At 48.8% G+C, this 25,363-nt stretch overlaps 1 protein-coding gene across 1 annotated transcript; it reads left to right on the top strand.

The window, feature by feature from the left end:
* The first annotated feature begins 1,146 nt into the window (after positions 1-1,146).
* Positions 1,147-25,010, top strand: TMEM216 (transmembrane protein 216). The gene is made up of 6 exons (XM_073576338.1): positions 1,147-1,285; positions 1,526-1,542; positions 4,527-4,620; positions 6,425-6,517; positions 17,436-17,637; positions 24,745-25,010. Exons 1-6 carry the CDS (start codon positions 1,273-1,275, stop codon positions 24,758-24,760), a joined length of 435 nt encoding a protein of 144 aa, XP_073432439.1. The 5' UTR covers positions 1,147-1,272; the 3' UTR covers positions 24,761-25,010.
* The last annotated feature ends 353 nt before the right edge of the window (positions 25,011-25,363 follow it).

Below are 25,363 nucleotides of genomic sequence, written 5' to 3'. Positions count from 1 at the left end.
CCAGCACCTGTGAAATATGACCAGCACCTGTGAAACGCGCCCAGCACCTGTGAAACGCGCCCAGCACCTGTGAAACATGCCCAGCACCTGAGAAACGCGCCCAGCACCTGAGAAACGCGCCCAGTACCTGTGAAACGCGCCCAGCACCTGTGAAACGCGCCCAGCACCTGTGAAACGCGCCCAGCACCTGAGAAACGCGCCCAGCACCTGTGAAACGCGCCCAGCACCTGTGAAACGCGCCCAGCACCTGAGAAACGCGCCCAGCACCTGTGAAACGCGCCCAGCACCTGTGAAACGCGCCCAGCACCTGTGAAATAGGCCCAGCACCTGTGAAACGCGCCCAGCACCTGTGAAATATGCCCAGCACCTGTGAAATAAGCCCAGCACCTGTGAAACGTGCCCAGCACCTGTGAAACGTGCCCAGCACCTGTGAAACGCGCCCAGCACCTGTGAAATGCGCCCAGCACCTGTGAAACGCGCCCAGCACCTGTGAAACGCGCCCAGCACCTGTGAAATATGCCCAGCACCTGTGAAACGCGCCCAGCACCTGTGAAACACGCCCAGCACCTGTGAAACGTGCCCAGCACCTGTGAAACGCGCCCAGCAACTATGAAACGCGCCCAGCACCTGAGAAACGCGCCCAGCACCTGTGAAACGCGCCCAGCACCTGTGAAACGCACCCAGCACCTGAGAAATATGCCCAGCACCTGAGAAACGCGCCCAGCACATGTGAAACGCGCCCAGCACATGTGAAACGCGCCCAGCACCTGTGAAACATGCCCAGCACCTGTGCAACGCGCCCAGCACCTGTGAAACGCGCCCAGCACCTGAGAAACGCGCCCAGCACCTGTGAAACGCGCCCAGCACCTATGAAACGCGCCCAGCACCTGTGAAACGCGCCCAGCACCTGTGAAACGCGCCCAGCACCTGTGAAATATGCCCAGCACCTGAGAAATGCGCCCAGCACCTATGAAACGCGCCCAGCACCTGTGAAATATGCCCAGCACCTGAGAAACGCGCCCAGCACATTTGAAGCGCGCGCCGAGAGGTAGAAATGCGCGCTCCTGAATGCGCACCTTCCCAGCCTGCCCCCAGGATCTGAGCGCGCTCCTAACCCGCCTTCACTACCGTGATGAACCAATCAGCGCTGCAGCTCACAAAGACTGCCATTTCCCCTGACACGCCTACTACAATCTTGGCCTGCAAAGTCAAAACTCGCGGTCCGGCCCCGGTATCCAGGATGTGACGTCACAGCGTCCCTGGAGCAACAAGATGGCGTCCAAAGGTGAGCGGCGACAGCTGCGGATTATATGTAGCGGCTTCTGGCAGCGGCCAGAGCTTCACCTCCGGACATCGCCGTGACTGGGGGCGCTGGGACCCTCGGCCACCTGTATATGTAACCCGTGCTGTCCGGCTGCCGCAACTACAGCTCCCAGCGTGGGCGTGGAGGGGGTTGTAGTTACACAGCGACTGCAGCGCCTGTTCTCTGGACACACAACTGATATCACTGTTGTCTCTTCACCAGGGAGAAGACGTGGAGTTGTATCCTTTATTGCTCTCACTACCCATCTGGTGTGGAACTACAGGTCACAGCACGCCACCAGCTAGTGCGCCTGCCCCAAATAACAGTGCGGATGTAGGATGCCGGCTAGGAAGCGCTAGAGACAATGCTCTATTGTCACCCACCCCCCATCCCTGTCCCGTGCTGCATTCGGTCACCCCCCCTCCCCGTCCCATGTTGCTAGCGGTCACCCCCCCTCTTTTCCTAGGCTCACCGCCCCCCCTCCCGCTGTCGGTCACCCACCCCCCCTCCCCGTCACCCACCCCCCCTCCCCCGTCCCGCTGTCGGTCATCCACCCCCCCCCTGTGGAGTTGTATCCTTTATTGCTCTCACTACCCATCTGGTGTGGAACTACAGGTCACAGCACGCCACCAGCTAGTGCGCCTGCCCCAAATAACAGTGCGGATGTAGGATGCCGGCTAGGAAGCGCTAGAGACAATGCTCTATTGTCACCCACCCCCCATCCCTGTCCCGTGCTGCATTCGGTCACCCCCCCTCTTTTCCTAGGCTCACCGACCCCCCCCCTTGCTGTCACCCACCCCCCCCTCCCCGTCCCGCTGTCGGTCACCCACCCCCCCTCCCCGTCCCGCTGTCGGTCACCCACCCCCCCTCCCCGTCCCGCTGTCGGTCACCCACCCCCCCTCCCCGTCCCGCTGTCGGTCACCCACCCCCCCTCCCCGTCCCGCTGTCGGTCACCCACCCCCCCTCCCCGTCCCGCTGTCGGTCACCCACCCCCCCTCCCCGTCCCGCTGTCGGTCACCCACCCCCCCTCCCCGTCCCGCTGTCGGTCACCCACCCCCCCTCCCCGTCCCGCTGTCGGTCACCCACCCCCCCTCCCCGTCCCGCTGTCGGTCACCCACCCCCCCTCCCCGTCCCGCTGTCGGTCACCCACCCCCCCTCCCCGTCCCGCTGTCGGTCACCCACCCCCCCTCCCCGTCCCGCTGTCGGTCACCCACCCCCCCTCCCCGTCCCGCTGTCGGTCACCCACCCCCACCCGTCCCGCTGTCGGTCACCCCCACCCGTCCCGCTGTCGGTCACCCCCCCCCCACCCGTCCCGCTGTCGGTCACCCCCCCCCCCACCCGTCCCGCTGTCGGTCACCCCCACCCGTCCCGCTGTCGGTCACCCCCACCCGTCCCGCTGCCGGTCACCCCCACCCGTCCCGCTGCCGGTCACCCCCACCCGTCCCGCTGCCGGTCACCCCCACCCGTCCCGCTGCCGGTCACCCCCACCCGTCCCGCTGCCGGTCACCCCCACCCGTCCCGCTGCCGGTCACCCCCACCCGTCCCGCTGCCGGTCACCCCCCCCCCCACCGTCCCGCTGTCGGTCACCCCCCCCCCACCGTCCCGCTGTCGGTCACCCCCCCCCCCACCGTCCCGCTGTCGGTCACCCCCCCCCCCACCGTCCCGCTGTCGGTCACCCCCCCCCCCACCCGTCCCGCTGTCGGTCACCCCCCCCCACCCGTCCCGCTGTCGGTCACCCCCCCCCCACCCGTCCCGCTGTCGGTCACCCCCCCCCACCCGTCCCGCTGTCGGTCACCCCCCCCCCCACCCGTCCCGCTGTCGGTCACCCCCCCCCCCACCCGTCCCGCTGTCGGTCACCCCCCCCCCCACCCGTCCCGCTGTCGGTCACCCCCCCCCCCACCCGTCCCGCTGTCGGTCACCCCCCCGTCCCGCTGTCGGTCACCCCACCCGTCCCGCTGTCGGTCACCCCACCCGTCCCGCTGTCGGTCACCCCCCCCCCCCACCCGTCCCGCTGTCGGTCACCCCCCCCCCCGTCCCGCTGTCGGTCACCCCCCCCCCACCCGTCCCGCTGTCGGTCACCCCCCCCCCACCCGTCCCGCTGTCGGTCACCCACCCCCCCTCCCCGTTCCGTGCTGCTGTCGGTCACCCACCCCCCCTCCCCGTTCCGTGCTGCTGTCGGTCACCCACCCCCCCTCCCCGTTCCGTGCTGCTGTCGGTCACCCACCCCCCCTCCCCGTTCCGTGCTGCTGTCGGTCACCCACCCCCCCTCCCCGTTCCGTGCTGCTGTCGGTCACCCACCCCCCCTCCCCGTTCCGTGCTGCTGTCGGTCACCCACCCCCCCTCCCCGTTCCGTGCTGCTGTCGGTCACCCACCCCCCCTCCCCGTTCCGTGCTGCTGTCGGTCACCCCCCCCCTCCCCGTTCCGTGCTGCTGTCGGTCACCCCCCCCCCTCCCCGTTCCGTGCTGCTGTCGGTCACCCCCCCCCTCCCCGTTCCGTGCTGCTGTCGGTCACCCCCCCCTCCCCGTTCCGTGCTGCTGTCGGTCACCCCCCCCCCCTCCCCGTTCCGTGCTGCTGTCGGTCACCCCCCCCTCCCCGTTCCGTGCTGCTGTCGGTCACCCCCCCCTCCCCGTTCCGTGCTGCTGTCGGTCACCCCCCCTCCCCGTTCCGTGCTGCTGTCGGTCACCCCCCCCTCCCCGTTCCGTGCTGCTGTCGGTCACCCCCCCCTCCCCGTTCCGTGCTGCTGTCGGTCACCCCCCCCTCCCCGTTCCGTGCTGCTGTCGGTCACCCCCCCCTCCCCGTTCCGTGCTGCTGTCGGTCACCCCCCCCTCCCCGTTCCGTGCTGCTGTCGGTCACCCCCCCCTCCCCGTTCCGTGCTGCTGTCGGTCACCCCCCCCTCCCCGTTCCGTGCTGCTGTCGGTCACCCCCCCTCCCCGTTCCGTGCTGCTGTCGGTCACCCCCCCTCCCCGTTCCGTGCTGCTGTCGGTCACCCACCCCCCCCTCCCCGTTCCGTGCTGCTGTCGGTCACCCACCCCCCCCTCCCCGTCCCGTGCTGCTGGTGGTCACCCAGGTAGCTGGTGCGAAGTTACATCCCCAAATCCTATGTAAGGTGCGGCCCCCCAGGTGATGTTTTGGGGCCCTCGCATACACTTCGTGATAATCACTAGGTGGTGGTAATATGATTGCAGATTACTGCAGGCCTCTGGAGGTTTCCTTGACCGCTCAGCTGTCCTCCACCCCTCTAGAGGTCCTCTTCTTCCTCAATGGCTGGTACTGCGCCTCCTACTTCCTCATTGAAGCTCTGATATTCCTCTATAAAGGTGAGTGCCGGGATCGCTGAGCGTACGGTAAGTGAGCGGCTGTGGCTGCCGCCTCCTGTGGTTACTCACTAATTGTAGAAGCCGCAGTGTAATAGGTGATGCACAATTTATGGACAAAAGTATCGGACCCCCTCCACATTATACCTACAGGAGTTTTTCTGACCCCTGTTCTACATCCACAGACATCAATATGGAGTCGGCCCTTTTGTAGCTATATCTCCCTCTCTTCGGAGAAGGTTTTCTACAGGATTTTGGAGGCTTCTGTGGGATTTTTTGCCCCACTCATCCAGAAGAACATATGTGAGGTCAGACCCCAATGTTGAGGAGAGGCCGGGCTCAGGTCTGATTTCTAGTTTATCTAATCCGGTGGGCTGAGGTCCTGACTCCGTTTTTCACACTAAACTCCCCCTCCATGTCTGGATGGACTTTGTGCACTGGGCAGAGTCATGAGGAACAGAAAAGGGTCTTCCCCAAACTGTTCTCCTAATTGTCCAAAATGCCTAGTATGCTGAAGCATTAAGATTTCCCTTCACTGGAACTAAGAAGCCGACCCCTGAAAACCAAGCTCCTAGTAGTAGCACCCCTCCACCAGCCGGTGCAGTCAGGCAGGGTAACCTTCTCCCGGGCTTCACCAAACCCAGATTCATCCTTTAGACGCCAGATACAGAAGTGTGATCTGTCACTGCACAGGACACGTCTCCTCCAGAGTCCAGTGGTGGCGGCTTTACACCACTCCATCCATCGTTCTGCATTGTGCTTGGTGATGTAAGGCGCCTGCAGCTGCTTGGCGCACAATTTTTGTGCTGATATTAATAGAAGACAAGGTTCGGTCTCTGCAGTTATGGAGTCAGCAGAGCATTATCCACCTTTCTGCCCTCTTCTCCTCAGCACTCGGCCCCCTGCTCTGTAACGTTACCTGGTCTTCACTTTGTGACTGAGTTTCTGCGGTTCCTTCCACTTCCTATTAATATCACAGGTGATGGGGCAATATTTTGGAGAGAAGACATGTCATGATCTGACTTGTTACCCCGGTGGCTCCTATTACAGGACCATGCTGGTATCAGGGAGCTCTGCACCACCGGCCATTTTGTCTCATGTTAGGAAAGGCAGACGGCATGGCGGGGGGGGGCCGGAGCTTATATACCGGGGTCAATGGGACTGAGATAAAACCCTAAATTCACGATGAAGAGGCGCGTCCCAATAGTCGGCCACATAGTGTACATCTGTGCAAATGACAGCGTTACATTGTGCCCCCAAATGTGCCAACACTATCTGTAATATGGGGCAAATACTGTAAGGCATAGGTGGCAAAGCCCTATACAACTACTAACCGCCACGATTGTACAGCACCCTGCATTCTGTGCCAGCTGCCCGCCCCTGGGGTAGAGTAAGGCACAGAAGCTTTACAGAGAAGCAGTCACTAGGTTTGGCCTATATGAGATAAGACCACCACCATTCATGTCTGATATAGAGCATTCTATAACATTTTATATCTGCTGCCAACCCAACCTGGAAGAGAAGAAAAATCACTTTTATTAGACTCGCCTTCGGGGCGGTCCGCAGGTTTCTTCACTTACTGGTCGGGTGGCAGGCAGATGTATAGTATTATAGAATCAGGCCTGAAAGGTGTTGGTCTTATCTCCTATCAGCCAAACCTGGTGACAGCGGCACTTTAATATCAGTAATTAGATACAAGTACATGAAAAAGATTTGTCCCGTACCAGAACTATCCATGAAGAATTGATCTCCTCTTAGACGCCTTGTTTTCCGACACATGATTGACTCATTTTCTTGTTGGCTCCAGGTTTGATTTTGCCATATCCTACATCCAATCTGGTGCTGGAGGTGGTGATGCTTTTCCTTTATCTTGGTATTGAGGTCACCCGCCTGTATCTCGGTGAGTAGTGAAGACATATTGGGGGTCGTAGTGTCCCAATATTATCACTGTACGTATGATTTCAGGATGATATTAGCAGTCTGGTTTGGGAGTTGTTGCTAATACTTTGTTATATATATATATATATATATATATATATATATCTTTATTTATATAGCGCCAACATATTCCGCAGCGCTTTACAGTTTAACAGTTTCAATACACAAGTCATAAGTAACAACGATAACAATACAGTAATTAAAGCAAAATAAGCCTCCCATGCTCGTGAGAGCTTACAATCTACAATGAGGTGGGGGAGATACAAAGTACAGGTGTGTATTTACAATGGTATATTTACAATGATGGTCCAGCCATCTTGAGGGAGTGAAGGATGGATGGAGATAGTGAATGGGCTACGCACACTTACACATAGAATGACTTTGGTTAGTGAACGTGATAGGCCGCTCTGAACGAATGTGTTTTGAGGGAGCGCCTAAAACTATGCAAATTGTGGATGGTCCTAATTTCTTGGGGTAGAGCATTCCAGAGGATAGGAGCAGCACGGGAGAAGTCTTGGAGTCGGGAGTGGGAGGTACGGATTAGTGCAGAGGTTAGTCGAAAGATATATAGAGAAGGATATAAAGATATATAGAGAAGGAGGCGACACAATATTCTTTGGTGCTGAGGCCGCAGATCCGAAGATGGAAGCCCCCCCAATCATCTCTGTGAGCTACGTGCGGAATATTAACCTTAGGTCCAAAGTCATCACGGCACCTGTTTTTTTTTTTTTTTTTTCCAGTCTTTTTTGTTTGCCCCCAATTCATTCTTCTATTTGCTTCCTTTTTTATGAAGCCTATTTTACAGTCATGGCCGAAAGCATTTTCACCCTTGAAATTGTTCCAGAAAATGAAGTATTTCTCCCAGAAAATTATTGCAGTTGCACATGTTTTGTTATACACTTGTTTATTTCCTTTTAGTGTATTGGAACAATGCAAAAAAAAGAGAAAAAAAGTTCAATTTTTTTTTTCCGTTCCCCCCCCCCCCCCCTCCATATACTGTATGGTAAAATGAATGGTGACTTTCAAAACAACAACTAGTGACGCAAAAGAACAATCCTTCACATGGCTGTGTAAATATAGACCGGAAAATAAAACAGTTATGGCTCTTTGGCAAGGGGAAGGAATAAATGAAAGCGCAAAAAAATAAAATTGGCTGCATCCTTAACCCCTTTCTGCCATTAGACGTACTATCCCGTCCATGTGACCTGGGACTTAATTCCGATGGACGGGATAGTACGTCATAGCCGATCGGCCGCGCTCACGGGGTGTCCGCTGATTCTCACAGCTGACACCCGGCACTAAGTGCCAGGAGCAGTCATAGACTGCTCCCCGCACTTTAACCCCCGAAACACTGCAATCAAACAAGATCGCAGCATTCTGGAGCCAGCAGAGGGGCTCATGCCTTTGGATCGGAGACCCTGCGGCACACCGCAGGGTCCTAATCGCTGCCATGGAAACCCGATGTTGTCATGATGACATCCGGGTCTCCAGAGCTGAGAAACTTCCTGTCATGCGCAGTGATGACCAGGAAGTCTCTCAGGTCAGTGTGCAGAAAGTGCAGCACTGACAGCTTCTATAGCATGCAGATCTGCATGCTATAGAAGCAATCGGCCTGTGCAAAATGAGTGTCCCATAGTGGGACAAAGTGTAAAACTAAGAATTAATAAAAAAAAATAAAAAAAATTAAATAATTTTAAAATTATTTAAAAAATCAATATTTATTTGATAACTAAATAAAATATTTGAATGAAAAAAATCTAAACAATAAAAGTACACATTTAGTATCGCCGTGTCCGTAACAACCCGACCCATAAAACTGTCCCACTAGTTAACCTCTTTAGTGAACACCATAAAAAACAAGGCAAAAAACAATGCTTTATCATCGTACTGCTGAACAAAAAGTGGAATAACATGCAATCAAAAAGACGGATATAAATAAACGAGGTACTGCTGAAAACGTCATCTTGTCCCGCAAAAAAGAGCCGCCATACAGCGTCATCAGTGAAAAAATAAAAAAGTTATAGCTCTCAGAATAAAACGATGCAAAAATTTTTTTTATATAAAATTGTTTTTATTGTATAAAGGCGCCAAAACACACACAAAATATAAGAGGTATCGCTGTAATCGTACTGACCCGAACAATAAGACCGCCTTATCAATTTTACCACACGCAAAAAAAAAAAAAGAAATTCATGAAATGCTGGTTTTTGTTCATTCTGCCTCACAAACATCAGAATAAAAAGCGATCAAAAAATGTAATGTACCAATAAAAACATCAGCTCTTCCCGCAAAAAACAAGAACTCACATGACTCTGTGGGCCAAAATATGGAAAAATTATAGCTCTCAAAATGTGATGATGCAAAAACTATTTTTTGCAATAAAAAGCGTCTTTTAGCGTGTGACAGCCCTTAGTTAGGGAAAAATAATAAAATAAAAAAAAAGTATTTATTTCCATTTTACCGTTAGGGTTACGGTTGGGTTTAGAGGTAGGGTTGGGGTTAGGGTTATGGTTAGTTTTGTGGTTAGGGTTATGGTTAGGGCTGGGATTAGGGTTAGGGGTGTGTTGGGGTTAGGGTTGGAGTTAGAATTGGGGGTTTCCACTGTTTGGGCACATCTGGTGCTCTCCAAATGCGACATGGCATCTGATCTCAATTCCAGCCAATTCTGCGTTGAAAATGTCAAACGGTGCTCCTTCCCTTCCAATCTCTGCCATGCGCCCAAACAGTGGTTTACCCCCACATATGGGGTATCGGCATACTCAGGTCAAATTGCACAACAACTTATGGGGTTCAATTTCTCCTGTTACCCTTGGGAAAATAAAAAATGAGGAGGAGATCATTTTTGTCAAATAAAAAAAACCATGATTTTTCTATTTTCACGCACGGGCGTTATAAACTTCTGAGAAGCACTTGGGGGTTGAAAGTGCTCACCACACATCTAGAAAATTTCCTTAGGGGGGTCTACTTTCCAAATGGTGTCACTTGTGGGGGGTTTCCACTGTTTAGGCACATGAGGGGCTCTCTAAATGCAACATGGCGTCCGATCTCAATTCCAACCAATTTTGCATTGAAAAGTCTAAGGCTATGTGCACATGCTGCGGATTTACCTGTGGGTTTTTCCGCATGGATCCGCAGGTAAAACCGCAGGTAAAGTGACCTGCGGTTTGGCACCTGGACAATGGAATAGGTGCCAAACCGCTGTGGAATCCACAGAAACAATTGACATGTTTCGGTTTGTAAACCGCAGCAAAACCGCGCGGAAAAAAACGCAGTGTGAGCACAGCAGTTTTTAAAACTCATAGGGTAACATGGTACTGTACCATGTCTGCAGAACTGCTGCGTTTCCGCAGGGCCAAAAACGCTGTGGAAACGCAGCAGAATCCACACCGTGTGCACATAGCCTTACGGCACTCCTTCTCTTCTGAGCTCTGCCATGCACCCAAACAGTGGTTTACCTGCATATATGGGGTATCGGTGTACTCAGGACTAATAATACAACAACTTTTGGGGTTCTATTTCTCCTGTTACCCTTGGTAAAATAAAACAACTTGGATCTGAAGTAAATTTTTTTGTCAAAAAAAAGTTAAATGTTCTTTTTTTTTTTTTCACATTCCAAAAATCCCTGTGAAGCACCTGAAGGGTTAATAAACTTCTTGAATGTGGTTTTGAGTACGATCAGGGGTGCAGTTTTTAGAATGGTGTCACTTTTGGGTATGTTCTTTGATATAGACCCCTCAAAGTGACTTGAAATGTGATGTGGTCCCTAAAAAAATGGTGTTGTAAAAATGAGAAATCGCTGGTCAACTTTTAACCCTCATAACTTCCTAACAAAAAATAATTTTGGTTCCAAAATTGTGCAGATGTAAAGTAAACATGTGGAAATGTTATTTATTAAGTATTTTGTGTGACATATTTCTAAGGGCATGGAAATTCAAAGTTGGAAAATTGCAAAATTTTCAATTTTTTTTTGCCAAATTTCCATTTTTTGCAAGTTATATCAAACAAATTTTACCCCTGTCCTGAAGTACAATCCATGGAAGCGTTCCAGAGTTATGACCTCATAAAGGGACAGTGGTCAGAATTGTAAACATTGGCCCGGTCATGAACGTGCAAACCACCCTTGGAGGTAAAGGGGTTAGGGTATGTGCACACATAGTTTTTTGTCTCTGCGGATTTTGTAGAGAAAACTGCAGGAAATCCGCAGGACAAAGTGCTGCGGTTTTTCTGCGGTTTTGCCCTGCGGTTTTACACCTCATAATGGATGAGGTGTAAAACTGCAGCGTTTCTGCACCAAACAATTGACATGCTGCGTTTTGAAAACCGCAGCAAAACCGCGCGGAAAAAAACGCAGCATGTGCACAGCTTTTTTTTTATTTCCATAGGAAATAAAGGTACTGTACAACGCAGCAGAATCTGCTGCGTTTCTGCAGAGCCAAAAACGCTGCGGAAACGCAGCAGAATCCGCAGCGTGTGCACATACCCTTAATAGTAGTGATATTGACTCTGGCAAAATAGAGGTTTATATGTGCCCTAGATCTACACAATCGTGAGGTGTGATCATGACCGCAGCAGTGAGGATTCGGCAGCTGATAAAGCCATTATTAATTCATTAATGTTCCACTAACCTCAGAAGCTGCATCTGATCCTCCAATCGGCCGTGTACATGTGACTGGCTAGTGGGGGCAGCTTTAGTTGATCATCTTCAGTCATCAGTACATGCCCCTATTTAATATGTCAGCTGAGCCTGATCATTTTGGCTGTACCCGCCGATCATCTTAGTTTCTGTGAGTTTTCTGGGGCAATCTCATGTATATGGCCGCCTTTTGATGTTCGGCCTCATTCAGACGCCTGTTGTTCACATATCCGTTTTTTTCATAGATTGCTTACACATTATAGTGTATGGGGCTGTTCACATTACTGTCTTTTTTTTTTTTTTTGTACAGACCAAGTGTCAAAAAAACTTTAAATAATTTTTTTTTTCCCTATAAGAAATTAGCAGACGTCTGAATGAGGCCTTACTTATGGCAGCTGCACTACATACCCATCGCCTTGAGTATTGGGTGCTACTAAGCTTTTTGGCTGCATTGGGGTTTAACATGTTTCCATTACAATGTATAACAATCAGCAAAAATGAGATGAATGTATTCTAACATTGTACAATCAATAAAATGAAAGTTCTTGTGAAAAACTGGAGATAGTCTATTACGAGGGTCCAGAAAACTCTTGTTTTACCCTTCGCCACGACAGCACCCACTGGAGGTATCGGATCCGCCCCATTTGGAACAGGAAACCCTACAGGAAAGACAAAAGGGGGCGGTCCGCCTTTCCTCCTCAGTTTTGGTTTCCTGTTCCAAACGGAGCCACGATCCTTCAGGAAACATACCTGGGCCATGCACGCCGCCTGTGCAGTCTCCATGTGAACGGCAGGGGCTGCGGTCTGGAGGCAGCGTCGGGGGAGACTCCGTTAGACGGCTCCCCCCTCGTCTGGTATATGGAGGGTGATGACCGGGTCCGGGGTGGGCCGCCCGGTCTCACCCAGGAGCGCGCCGGGTGGCTCCAGGGCTTCGCCGCTGCTAGCGGTAAGTGCGCCAGTGGCGCGAAGAAGGGAGCAGCGGTGACGGTGACATAAAAAGCGCGGGCCGCATGTACCAGCGGGGGCGCGGTAGCCGGCCGGCGCAGAGGCTCCTGACCCCCGGAAGTAATGGTTGAACTTCCGGGGCAGGATGGCTGAGAGCGCGACGGCGCATGCGCTGTGATCCCGGGGAGGAGGAGCGACTTCCGGGGGCGGACACAAGAGGAAAAAAAAAAAAGAGCGCGCAATCTATTTAAACAGCGCCGCAGCTGAGCGGTGGTGAGCCATGTCGTCCCCAACGGAAGCGCACGCTCCCTCAGGAGACTCTGCGGGGGGCAGCTCCACCAGGGACCGCAACGCTAGGACAGACACCGGTCGCAGGAGCGAGACGGGAGAGTCAAGACCTAGGACGGGATCTCAGCCATCCGATCCGGTAATAAGGCTTCACTTTGTGAGTGTGCAAAGTATATACTCTGCTTATTAAGCTGACCTCCTACCCCCCCCCCCTCTCCTCTCGGTCTCCCTTTCTAGACAAAGAAAAAAGAAAAATCTAAGCATAAGGAATGCGCATTATGTTCTGAACCTCTCCCTGACTCCTACCCCAAAAAGCTCTGCAAGCAGTGCACCAGAGAGACTAGGCAGGGGTCCGCAATGTCGTCAAAAGACATCCGGGCCATAATCAGGGAGGAAATACAGGCTATCAACCGCGCCAGTACTCCCTCAGAGACTAGGAGCAAGAAACAGATGACCCTTAGCTCAGAGTCAGAGGAAGAACAGGGGTTAATCTCCGATTCCTCACTCACATCCTCGTCATCGTCATCAGATTTGGAGGGACGGTCATGTTTTCCCCTGGATAGTGTGGATAACCTGGTCAAATCTGTGAGGAGCACTATGGGGTGTGAGGAACCAAGGGGTGCCCAAACCGCATAAGACATAATGTTTGCGGGGTTGGCAGAGAAGAAAAGGAGAGCGTTCCCAGTGATACCGGCAGTTAAGGCCCTAATAAAAAGAGAGTGGGAAAAACACGATCAGAGAAGTTTTCTCCCATCAGCCTCTAAAAGAAAATATCCATTTAGCGATGACGAGCTATTAAAATGGACCAAGGTGCCAAAGGTTGATGCCGTTGTAGCCTCTACCTCTAAACAATCTACCATTCCGGTAGAGGACGCAGGCTTATTGGCAGACCCGCTAGATCGTAAGGCAGAGTCAGCATTAAAAAGGTCTTGGGAATCTACTACAGGTATATTTAAACCAGCAGTAGCCAGCACATGCACCGCCAGATCTATGCTTGTATGGTTGGACCAATTGGATCAACAGATCGAGCAGAAGGCGTCAAGAGAATAGCTACGGGCCGCTATTCCATTGATCAGAGGGGCAGCAGCCTTTATGGCCGATGCTTCGGCGGATACTCTGCGGTTGGCAGCAAGATCGGCAGCTCTTGTGAACAACGCCAGGCGGGCATTGTGGATGAAGAGCTGGAAGGGGGACGCGCAATCAAAATCCAAGATTTGTGCAACCCCGTGCGAGGGTGAGTTTCTCTTCGGGAAAGCCCTAGACGACATACTCGCCAAAGCAAAGGAGAGGAAGAAGGCGTTCTCTGACTCTTCTATTCCTTTCTATAGGAAAACCTTTAAAAGACGACCGTTTGAAAGAGGGAGACAAGCGGATAGGTCAAATAGATGGCCCACGAAGGAAGAAAAGCAAAAGGGTAGCATGTTCAAGGGTTCAGCATTCCGGAGGGAAAATAAAAATTAAAAAATCAGACCCACCAGTAGGGGGTAGATTAAAATTTTTTTATTCAAAATGGGAACAAATAACTTCGAGCCCATGGATCTTAGGTATAATTAAAGAGGGAATGAAGATAGAATTCCTTCAAACCCCTTATGATTTCTTTTTCATAACCCGCCTTAACTCCATAGTTCAACAAAAGGCCCTCGAAGAAGAAATTCGGAGCCTATTATCCAAGGGGGGTTTTAGTGGAGGTCCCAGAGGGACAGGAAAGTAGAGGTTTCTACTCTCCTTTATTTTTAATTTCTAAACCAGATGGCACGTTTAGAACAATTATTAATTTAAGGAAGCTTAATACGTTTATAAAAAATTATAAGTTTAAGATGGAATCAATCAGATCCACCATAAAGCTTCTCTTTCCAAACTGTGTAATGGCGGGGATTGACTTGAAGGATGCTTACTATCATATTCCTATCCATGATAGATACCAAAAATACCTAAGGGTCGCAGTGGTGTTCGAAGGCAGGATCCATCATTTTCAGTATACAGCCATGCCTTTCGGTCTCTCTACAGCGCCAAGAATCTTCACCAAGGTGATGGCAGAGGTGATGGCCTATCTTCGCCAAAAAGACACTCTAATTGTACCTTACCTAGACGACTTCCTAATAATCGGGAACTCGGTCACCCAATGTACCAAACGTGTGGCTGACGCAATCTCATCTTTGCAGGATCTAGGCTGGATCATCAATATACAGAAGTCCAGACTCGTTCCACAATCCCTCCAGATGTTTTTAGGTTTCCAGTTAGAATCCACAACCCAGAGATGTCTACTTCCTCAGGTAAAGATTGCACTCACAAAAGGAAAAGTAGAGGCAGCCATAGATAGACCACGCATGTCTCTAAGAGAAGCGATGTCGCTATTGGGGTCGCTAAATTCCTGTGCCACAGCAGTCCGGTGGGCCCATTATCATGTCCGCACACTTCAACACCAGATCCTCCAAGAGGACAGGCGACATGGTGGTCACCTCGAGAGCAAGATAACCTTAACTCAGGAGGTCTTGGCTTCTCTAGAGTGGTGGCTAGAGGATGACCATCTATCCTCCGGAGTCCCATGGGTCATAGTACCATCTTGTATCCTAACCACCGATGCTAGCCCCCATGGCTGGGGAGCCCATATGGGGAATAGCTTTTGTCAAGGAAGGTGGAATAGAGAGGAAGGGGAATACTCGTCTAATTTAAAAGAGCTGACAGCGGTATACTATGCTCTACACCATTTTCTTCCACAGCTCCAACAGAAACATGTCAGGATCTTGTCGGACAACACCACTACAGTGGCCTACATAAACAGACAAGGAGGTACACGATCAGAGACTCTGATGTCTTCTGCGGCAAGAATCTTAAACTTAGCCGAAAGCTATTTGTTGTCCCTCTCGGCACTTCATATCAGAGGAGAGAACAACCAAGAGGCGGACTTTTTAAGCCGACACACGCTTCGGCAAGGGGAGTGGGGCCTCAGCCGCCGGATCTTCAAGGACATAGTAGCCTTATGGGGACAACCTCAGGTGGATCTCTTTGCCACGAGGGCGAACAGACAGATAAAAACATTTGCTTCCCTGTCTCCGTCAGATCACCCAGACATACTGGATGCCCTCCAAGCCTCATGGAAGTTCAAACTGGCATACGCCTTCCCTCCGTTGATTCTCCTGCCACAGGTGATTCGGAAGATCAGAGAGGACAAGGCGAGCGTAATCTTGATAGCACCATTCTGGCCCAAGAGACCGTGGTTCTCATGGCTACGAATTATGTCAGTGACAGATCCTTGGGTCCTCCCTTCGCTTCCCAACCTACTCTCCCAAGGCCCTTTCTTCCACCCCCAAGTGGACAGCTTACACTTGACGGTGTGGAATTTGAAAGGCAGCTACTAAGATCAAGAGGGTTTTCTGAAACACTGATTGCTACTCTCCTGCAGAGCAGGAAGCAGTCCACGACCCAGATTTATACTAGAATATGGAAGAAGTTCCTACAGTTTCATATAGCACCCCACACAGCAGAAGTCCCGATAGTTCCTATTTTAGAATTTCTACAGAGAGGAAAGGACTTGGGTCTGGCAGTAAACACACAAAGTACAGGTGTCTGCATTAGGGGCACTGTACGGCCATAATATAGCAGGAAATAAGTGGATATCACGATTTATTGCAGCCTGTGAACGCATAACACCAGTCCACATACCTACAATCCCCACATGGGACTTAAATCTGGTCTTAGACGCCCTGACGGGGGAACCCTTTGAACCGATAGACACGATATCCCTCAAATACTTATCGTTCAAGACGGCCCTCTTGGTAGCACTGACATCTGCTAGAAGAGTAGGTGATATCCAGGCCCTGTCCATAGATCCACCCTTTTTTCAGGTATACCAAGATAGGTTATTATTAAAGCCAGACCCCTCATACCTGCCTAAGGTATCAACAAAATACCATAGATCTCAAGAGATACTCCTCCCAACCTTCTTTGAGGATCCCTCCACTCCAGAGGAGCAGAAATTCCACACTTTAGACGTCAGAAGAACTGTCCTAAAGTATATTGAGAGGTCTAGGAGCTGGAGGCAGTGTAGGGCTCTGTTCGTTTCTTTTCAGGGCCATAAAAAATGGTACGGAGTCACGAAGAGCACCATTTCCCGATGGATCAGGGAAGCCATTCGGTTAGCCTACTCCGCAAAAAATGAAAATCCTCCAGAAGGCATCAGAGCGCATTCCACTAGAGCAATGGCGACCTCCTGGGCCGAGAGGGGAGACGTTCCAATTGAAACCATATGTAAGGCGGCAATTTGGTCATCCCCTTCTACCTTCTATAATCACTATAGACTTGACCTTTCATCAACTGCTGACCTAAGCTTTGGCAGGACTATCCTTAGCACGGTGGTCCCACCCAGGTGATGGTCTCTGGAATCTCTCCAGTGGGTGCTGTCGTGGCGAAGGGTAAAAAGCCGGATTACTTACCGGTAATGCTCTTTTAATGAGTCCACGACAGCACCCGCTCACTTCCCTCCCTGCTAAAGATATCGATAATAAAGTGTATCTGCTAAAGATGAATAAATAAAGTTAGATATACAAAGACATTGCCTAATCCTTGGCGGTCCTCCTGGTACTCTGAAATACAAAACTGAGGAGGAAAGGCGGACCGCCCCCTTTTATCTTTCCTGTAGGGTTTCCTGTTCCAAATGGGGCGGATCCGATACCTCCAGTGGGTGCTGTCGTGGACTCATTAAAAGAGCATTACCGGTAAGTAATCCGGCTTATTATCCAATGTGTCAGCCATAATCGAACGTTGGCTTGGATAGGTGGGGGCGTAACTTGGTTACATAGTCATCCAGTGGAGCCGAATTGGGATTTTTAACAAGTTGATCACTGGAGTATGTGGGAATATAATGTGATGGTAACGCAGGGGGGCATTTTCATGACTTATTTCAGTATACCGTTTCCTGACTTCATTATGGCGTTGTCATCTTTGTGCTCCGGTCCCTTTATCCCATTTGTGATAGCAGCTGACTTTTTTTTTCCCCCTTTTCCTCAATTGTTAGGCTGTCGGGGGAACCAATGTGAGCGGAAGCTCCCTCTAGTGGTCAGTGTGGGTCTAACCATCCCAGCCGCTCTGCTTGCGTTATACTTCCTATTCCTTCAGACCTATGCGTTGAGGCTGGAGACCGTGCTGAGCTGTATTCTGCTGCTCTTCTATGGACTAGAGGCAATTCTGTGTTGTGCTGCTCTCATTACGTTCTGCAGGTAATACTTTTCCTTTCTGATTTTTCCCATGTGATTGGTGCCGTTAATACACCTGTACATTTGTCCTGCTTATGGGTAATATTCACTAACCTAAATACATATGTAAGGGGTTGTCAAGGGAATACAAATTGATATCAAAATAGTGCAAGTTGCTTAAAAATAAATAAATGAAAGAAGCCGCAGTCGCCCTCCCTGATCTCCAGTGGGTCTCATTCCCATATTGCCCGGTCCCTGCCACTCTCTGATTTCTGCTATAGCTCTCATCATATCCAAAATGACCAGAAATGCTCGCTCATCTAATCAATGGCCACAACCATGTCCTGTCACAGCCAGTGATTGGCTGAGCAGCAGGTCCAGTGTGTCAGTTATGGGACTAGGAAAGAGCGAGGACTGAAGGGGAAGTATGCGCATTTCCCTAAAAATTCATTTGCTTTTCATATGTAAATTCTGGTGGACAAGGTAAAATATATGATTTCTTCTTGGGCTACGTGCCCACGATCAGTGTTTTCACTGCTTCCAAAACGCTGCATTGTGCAGTACCCGCACAGTGGATGGAATGAATAGAAATCTCATGCTCACTGTGCTTCTTTTTTTACACTGCGTAAATCCCCCTACGGTGCGGGTTTCCAACGCGCAACATTTCCATTTCTCTTTCGGGAACGCTTAGTCTTCTGTGCGGAATTTACCCATAGGTTTGCATTAGATGTTGTAAATCCGCAGTTAAAAGAAAAAAAAGGCACATGTGTTGTAGGTGCGTTTATGCAGGTGTTTCTAACATGGCTTTACTAAATAAATCATAAAAGAAAAAAATTGTGTTGTTCCCCCCCCCCCCCCCTTTTTTTATAACCAGCGAGGGTAAAGCAGGCAGCTGCAGCATATATTATCAGTCTGGGAAAGTTCCTGGTTATTGGGCCCTTCCCAACCTAAAAATACAAGTCAGCAAGCCGCCCCAGAATTGACGCATCGCATTAGATGCACCAATTCTGGTGCTTTGCCTGGCTCTTCCCGATATCCCTGGTGTGGTGGCAATTGGGGTAATAGTAGTTGGGGTTGATGACAGCTGGTATTTGTCAAAAAATACACCTGCCATCAACCCTAGTAATAGAGGATTGTCTATCAGACTCTTCCATTACTAACCCAGTGATCAAAAATAAACACACAGAGAAAATAATAACTCCCTCACACTATCCCTCATTCACCAATTTATTGAAAAAAATCCCATTCAAGTCTGCAGTAATCCAATGAATCTGAAGTAGTCCAGAAAAGGATACTTGAAAAACATAAGACAAATAAAAACAAGAGAGAGTCCCTCATTCACCAATTTATTACCCAAAATGTTCCCATGAAGCTCCACCCTAGTCCACGATCTCACAATGCCTCCAGTGACTCTAAATAGCAGTAAAGTGACCACTATTTACAAGGGCCAGTTTTGGGGAGGTGAAATTGGTGAAATTTGTCATGCTGCAAGCAGTGATGTCTGCAAGTTACCGCAGTTCATCGGCTGTGAACAGCAATAACCCTGTGGAGGTCAGCCCTCGTTGCAGCAGCAAGAATGGCACACTACTGTCATGTTCCGGCTGCCATACTAAGCGGTCACCTTACTGATGTCACCGCTCAGTATATAGACAAGAATCAAAGAGGAGATCCCAAAGGGGAAAAAAAAAAAAACACCTGGTTCCCGCGCTGCTATACTTCAACCCTCAAATGGAGGAAATCCAGTAGATTCTAGGAGTAGGTTCCAATATCAATGCTTTATTTCATAGTACATACAAAGACAACGCGTTTCGAGGTCCATTCCATGACCTCTTCCTCAGGTCGGATGTACCAAGATGGCCGATCGATCGCAAAAGCGCATGCGCCTGATTGCCATAAAACAACAAATTATCGTACTTGATGTAAAAGTGACCGATGGTCACATGATATGCCAAAAAAGGGGGAGGTGATGAGCAAGGAGCGTGTATTACAAATCAAGGCGCATGCGTCCCATTTCAGTCACGTACCAGCCTGTCAAGTTGTGGCCGCTATAAGGGCCTAAACGCTAAACATATACTGCGCAGGCGCTATAACAGCAGCCCAGCCTGCCACGTCCACAGCAGTATGGAGCGTAGCGGGAAGGTAGTTCTAAAAGTGACACGAATGTGCCAAATGGTATAAGAATAGAGGCGCCACATAAGAAAAGTCACTGGTCGCATGCTACGTATACGTGATGTCAAAAAGGCCCTCAAACAGCCCGCTGTATTCACTGTGACATGCCATATAGAATAATAAGAATGCCGCGCTAATGTGCCAGCTAGTATAAACATAGAGTTCCACTGTTTCATCGTCGCATGCGCCCCATTTCAGTCACATGGCAACCTATCGAGTTGCGGCCCCTGTATAAGAAAAAAATGCTGATCGTATGCTGCGCACGCACCATGTCAGAGATCCGCAGCACAGCCTGCCATGTCCATAATGATATAGGACGGGGCAGGGAAACAAATTTAAATGACACAAATGTGCTAAATGAATATAGACATCACATAAGAAAGATCACATATCACGCTTGTGCGGTATCAAGAATCCTCAAACCACCCACAACGCCACAAAGAATGATGAGTATGTAGCGTGAATGTGTCACATAAAAAGATCTGCACCCAGTCTGTAAGCTGGAGGCACGTAGATGTAGGTATCCTAATATATTCTGACAGGCGCAGATGTTATGCTAAAGATGCAAATGGAGGTTGGGGTGTTTTGACTCAGAGATGAGTATCAATTATTCCATCAATACATATATACGACGACAGCCAAACTGGGGAAAAAATTTTTTTTTATATAAAACCCATAGCATACGAAAAAAACCCCCCACTGAAGTATTGAGGGTGTGGCGATAACAAGACAAGGCATACAATGAAAAAAAGACAAAGGTGGTTCTGCTTTTTGGAAAAAACACCAAATGGGCATGAATAATGCACCAATATATATTGGTTCCATGAAACAATCACCCATTTCTCCACTACATCAATAATGAGATTGTATAGATACACAAGTAATGAGAAACGAGCCTAGATCAAAAACCTAAAGAAACCGTATATTGCGCTTAGGTTGTAAGGAGTCAGAAGGGAATAAAAACCTGTGATATACAGAACACAGACCAAAGACCTCATCCAAAGTCTACATAGAGAGAGGGGCCATACAACAATTTTCAGAAGCATCCAGAGTGGGAATAGTGTGGGGAGGTTATTGAATGAAACCAGAGGCGAAGTTACAAATGCCATATCACACTCCAACTCAAAAAGATGATTATGCAATAGTATGAGTTTAATAGGCCTGAACACATGGTAAATAAAAAGATATGGCCATAAGAATGGATCCATATCAAAATAGAAAATCAAAAAACAAGCAAGTGGATTGAAGATGATGTATCACTGCAGCTAGACTGTCAAATGTCTAGTTGGAGGAAAGCAAAAAACTATATATATTCCTCTACATATAGGCTACCAAGAGCGTCAAGTTGGAAAAGGCAAAGAACATCATTCCCTACATATAACGGAGAAGGGGCTAACCATCTTGCGTATATGCCGCAGAGGCGGGATCCCTGTATCCAAATGCACATAGACATAGTCAATTAAAGAGGGAATGTGAGTCACAATGGAAAAATATACATAAATAATAAACCAAAGAGGGCAAAAGGATATGTTCCCATCTAGACGCGATCCGGAAGTTTATTCGACTAGTTGTGAAAACTACACATGGACACATGTAGATAATCCAATGAATCTAAAAATCACTACGTGATTCCCCTCAAAAAGAAGGCTCAGCTGGTGGACAATCAAAAACATAGAGCGAAAGAGGACAAATAAAGACCCCTATAGTTTATAGTACCCGGTGAAGAGCAATTCCTCATTAAGGCCTTTGGGGGAAAGACTCTGTAAATTGTAAATCCATTTGCTTTCACAACGAAGTAAGCGATTAACAATATCGCCCCCTCTAATGTTTGAGCGTACACTTTCAAGTCCCATAACTTTAAAACTAGATGTCCTGCCCCAATGAAGTTCCAGAAAATGACTTGCGACTGATGTAAGAGTCTTATTCATCTCCCGATCCCTTTGGGCCGTTGAAATATTAGATAGATGCTGCTGCATTCTCCTGATCTCCTGCGTGGTTTGTCCCACGTAAATCTTAGGACAGTCGCAGAAGATGGCATAAACTACATTCCGAGATCTACAATTGAAGAATTCTTTCGGTCTGATGTGAAAGGAAAGGGTAGAGATTGGACAGGATTAGTTACTCAATCATGTACTGGCATACATTACAATTGCCACAGAGGTATATTCCAAAGATCCTAGTGCCCCGGTTGGGCATTGGTAATGGCTGTGACATAAACTGTCTTTTAGATTCTGGTTCGTCTAGCAACCAGGCATAGGGATTTTGAGACAAAGGGGACAATCCTTTTGTCGCTCATCAAAATATCCCAATTGTCATGCAGCACCTTCCAAATATCAGACCACTGGTTGTTAAAGGTTGTAATCAAAGACAGTGGCTGAGAGGAGTCACGTACCTTCTTTGAAAGAAGATTCTTTCCATCCTGCTGAGATGCAAATTGGAAAGCCTCCAAAATGGTCCTTTTTAGAATAGCCCCTTTTCTTGAAACGTGAGGACAGATCTGTTGTGAGTTCATTCTCTGGTTCACCAGTTGTGAGTTCTCCTTCCAGACTCCATCTGGTGGTAACAGGAGGTAATGAGGCTGATTTGATCGGTGGAGGTCTGCCACCTGAGAATGAGGATGACGATTGAACCTCAGGAGTCTCAGATTGGATTTAAGACAGCCGACGCCCTATTCAGTTGCTGGTGATTACTTCTGGCTTGTCAGCTCTTGGTTTTCAGCTCTGTTCCAGTCATCTAAAGCTAAGTTTTTCTGCTAATGTTCACACTTGATTTTGTTGGTCTATTCAGTTTTTTGTGTGGTCAGCCAGCCCCGGCTGGGGGCTGTGCTGAATTTCCACTCTTTATCAGTATTTTGCCAATTTGCTTTTTGTCCCTTACTAGTTTGGTCTCTTTTTGCTCTGTCTCAGAATATTTCAGAGTGCTGATATAGTGGGAGAAGTCTAGTGACTTCAGGGTTAATTTTGCTATCAGAAGTGTTGGACATTATTTTTGTAGGGTTTTTTGCAGGTTGCAGACAGTGTCTTTTCTTTCCTTTCCTTTCTAGTTAGTTTGGGCCCCATCGTTTGCTCAGCCTATTTTCCTGCCTGTGTTTGTGCCTTCATCTTGTTTCACTGTCAATACATGTGTGGGGGCTATCTATTCCTTTGGGGTCTGCTCTGGGGCAGTTAGTTTTCCCCTTTTCAAGCTTCAGGCTTATTTAGTCCTCCGGCTGTGACGAAGCGTCTAGGAACATCGTAGGTACGCTCCACTGCTGCTGCTAGTTGTGTGGTAGGATCAGGGATCTGCAATCTGCATAGTTAACAACCTCTCTGGTTTTCTGTGACTTAGCTTGTTTTGCTTTTTACTCCTCGGTGACCCATTCATAACACAGATCCTTTGCTTGATGGAGAAAATCCACTTCAGTACTGCAATTTGTCGGGAAGACAATGAAAGACAGGTGTTCAACGATCTTCTGGATCTGCTGCAAGAAAATGAATCTTCGGCAACTAGCAGTAGATTTACAAGACGGCTCCCTTCCCAAGTTACACCATCTTTTTCTGTATTCCCGGCGGTTCAAATCTTCTTTGAGAAAGTCTGCAAGGATATTGAGAAGACCATCTAATCTATGAGAGGGTTGATGATACAGTAACTTAAAGGTGATTTGACGGCAAAAAAGATACAGGTCCTTAACCAAAACAAATTTGTCAAGTGGATTCATAGGAGAGAAGGATAGCCCTTTAAACAGAACATCAGTTTCCAGATCTGATAAAATATAAGATGAAAGATTCACAATTTGCAGGTTACCTTCCTAGTTGGTTTCATCAGTTTCTTTGTTTAGCGTCTCCTGTTGAACCGTGTCGCTCTCTGATATGTTGGAGACCAGTTCTTGTAATTCCTGCCTTTCTTTCTGTTGAGGTAATTACTTCTTCTCTGACCCCCTCCAGCGGTGCCCACCACGTTGCTGGGGTCTGAGGACAAAAAATCGCTAGATGACATTTTTTGTCTAGGCACAGGTACATCAGTACTCCTTAAACCATCCAGACCCGGGCGTTTATTCCCACGATGGACCCATCTATATGCTCTCCCACTATTAAAGTCTGATTTATCTCTCTGGAACTTTTTCCTCTTTCGGGTAATGATCTCTGTTTCAAAGGTATCGATCAAAGTTTTAAGTTGAAAGGGCTTTACCAATGTCTCTTTAACGAATTCAATCAGCTTTGTTTCACAAGCCTTAATATCCTCCTTAATTTTTATAAGTAACAACTGGTCATGCTCGATTAACATGTCGATTGGAATGGTGGAGCATTTGGCCAAACCATCTTCCCAAGTTGTTTGAAATTCAGCCGGAGCTTCCCAGGCGGGGAAGGTTTGAATACAAAGGCCACGGGGTACAAAACCTGCTTTTTTGTATTCCTCTAGGCTTCTAATGTTCCACCATATTTTAGTTCGGGTTTCGTGTAAACCTATGATTTTAGAGGAAAGCATTTGAAAATCCAACTCCTTAATAGTACCCCCCCAAGATGGTACTGGTGGTATTGTCAAGAAGACCCAAAGCCCTGTTGCTCCAGGCTTTCTCACCTCTCAGTGCTGCATCCGGATGTAGCAGTGTCGGGATCGTCATAGGACGTGGGATAGATTTACGGTGGAACACTTAAGTTTATTTTATTTTTTAAAGGTAATAGGTAAAAGAGGGCGTGGGAGTGTTTTGAACAATTAAAGGGACTTTTCTCTGTGTGTTTATTTTTGACTATGGGGTTAGTAATGGGGAATCTGTTATAGACGCCTCTTCATTGCTAACCACTGGGCTTGATGTCAGCAGACATTACACAGCTGACATCAACCCCAAAATATTACCCCACTTGCCAACTCACCCGGGAAGCAGGAGGAGCTGGGCAAAGCGCCAGAATTGGCCCCCCAGCTGAGCCTTGTGTATTACCTATACAGTATAATGCTATATCTTTACATTCTTGTTTCCTTCTCCAGAGAACCGAGTTACTGAGTGTCGGATCACCCATTCCAGGATGACTCTTCTGGATTCCTGAATGTCCCATCTCTGTTTGCTGTGCAAATCTCCGGAGCCATGAGCTTCGATTCCAGGTTCCTATTCAGTGCAGTAAAGGGACTCCTCACTGCGGGAAGAGACTTATTAGCGTCACTGAATATCCGTCTTGGTTCATGTGTATTAGGGCAGGGGGTTGTGTGTTTATTCCATTATGTGACTCCACTAAATAAAAAGACGACTTTTTTAATAGTGTATATTCTTCGTTATACAAGGTGATACGCAGGAGATGGCAGCTGCCATTCAGCAGCATGATCAAGAGCAGCCAGGACTCTGCAAGCAATCCGCTTTTACGACACGTATGAATCCACCTTATAACATAGATTTTTTTTTTCCCCCTCTTTTTTTGATGAGTGCTGGGACTCGCTCATACACTCCACATCTAAGACCATTTTCATATTTGCACTCCAATCTCCATTCTTTCCAATATTTTAGGTTGCAAGTGTAGCATTGAGTGCATCAAAATTTTTGCTGTCTACTATACTGTCAGAGCATTTTTCTCAGTAAGATACAATGTACTTACAGAATTGCCTGTTAGGAAAT

The sequence above is a fragment of the Dendrobates tinctorius genome, unplaced genomic scaffold (genome assembly GCF_039654945.1).
Source record: "Dendrobates tinctorius isolate UK_male_01 unplaced genomic scaffold, ASM3965494v1 ptg000048l, whole genome shotgun sequence".
In the NCBI taxonomy this organism is placed as follows: domain Eukaryota; kingdom Metazoa; phylum Chordata; class Amphibia; order Anura; family Dendrobatidae; genus Dendrobates; species Dendrobates tinctorius.
The sequence above is the reverse complement of the archived record's forward strand: the minus strand, read 5'-3'. Positions and strand labels throughout refer to the sequence as shown.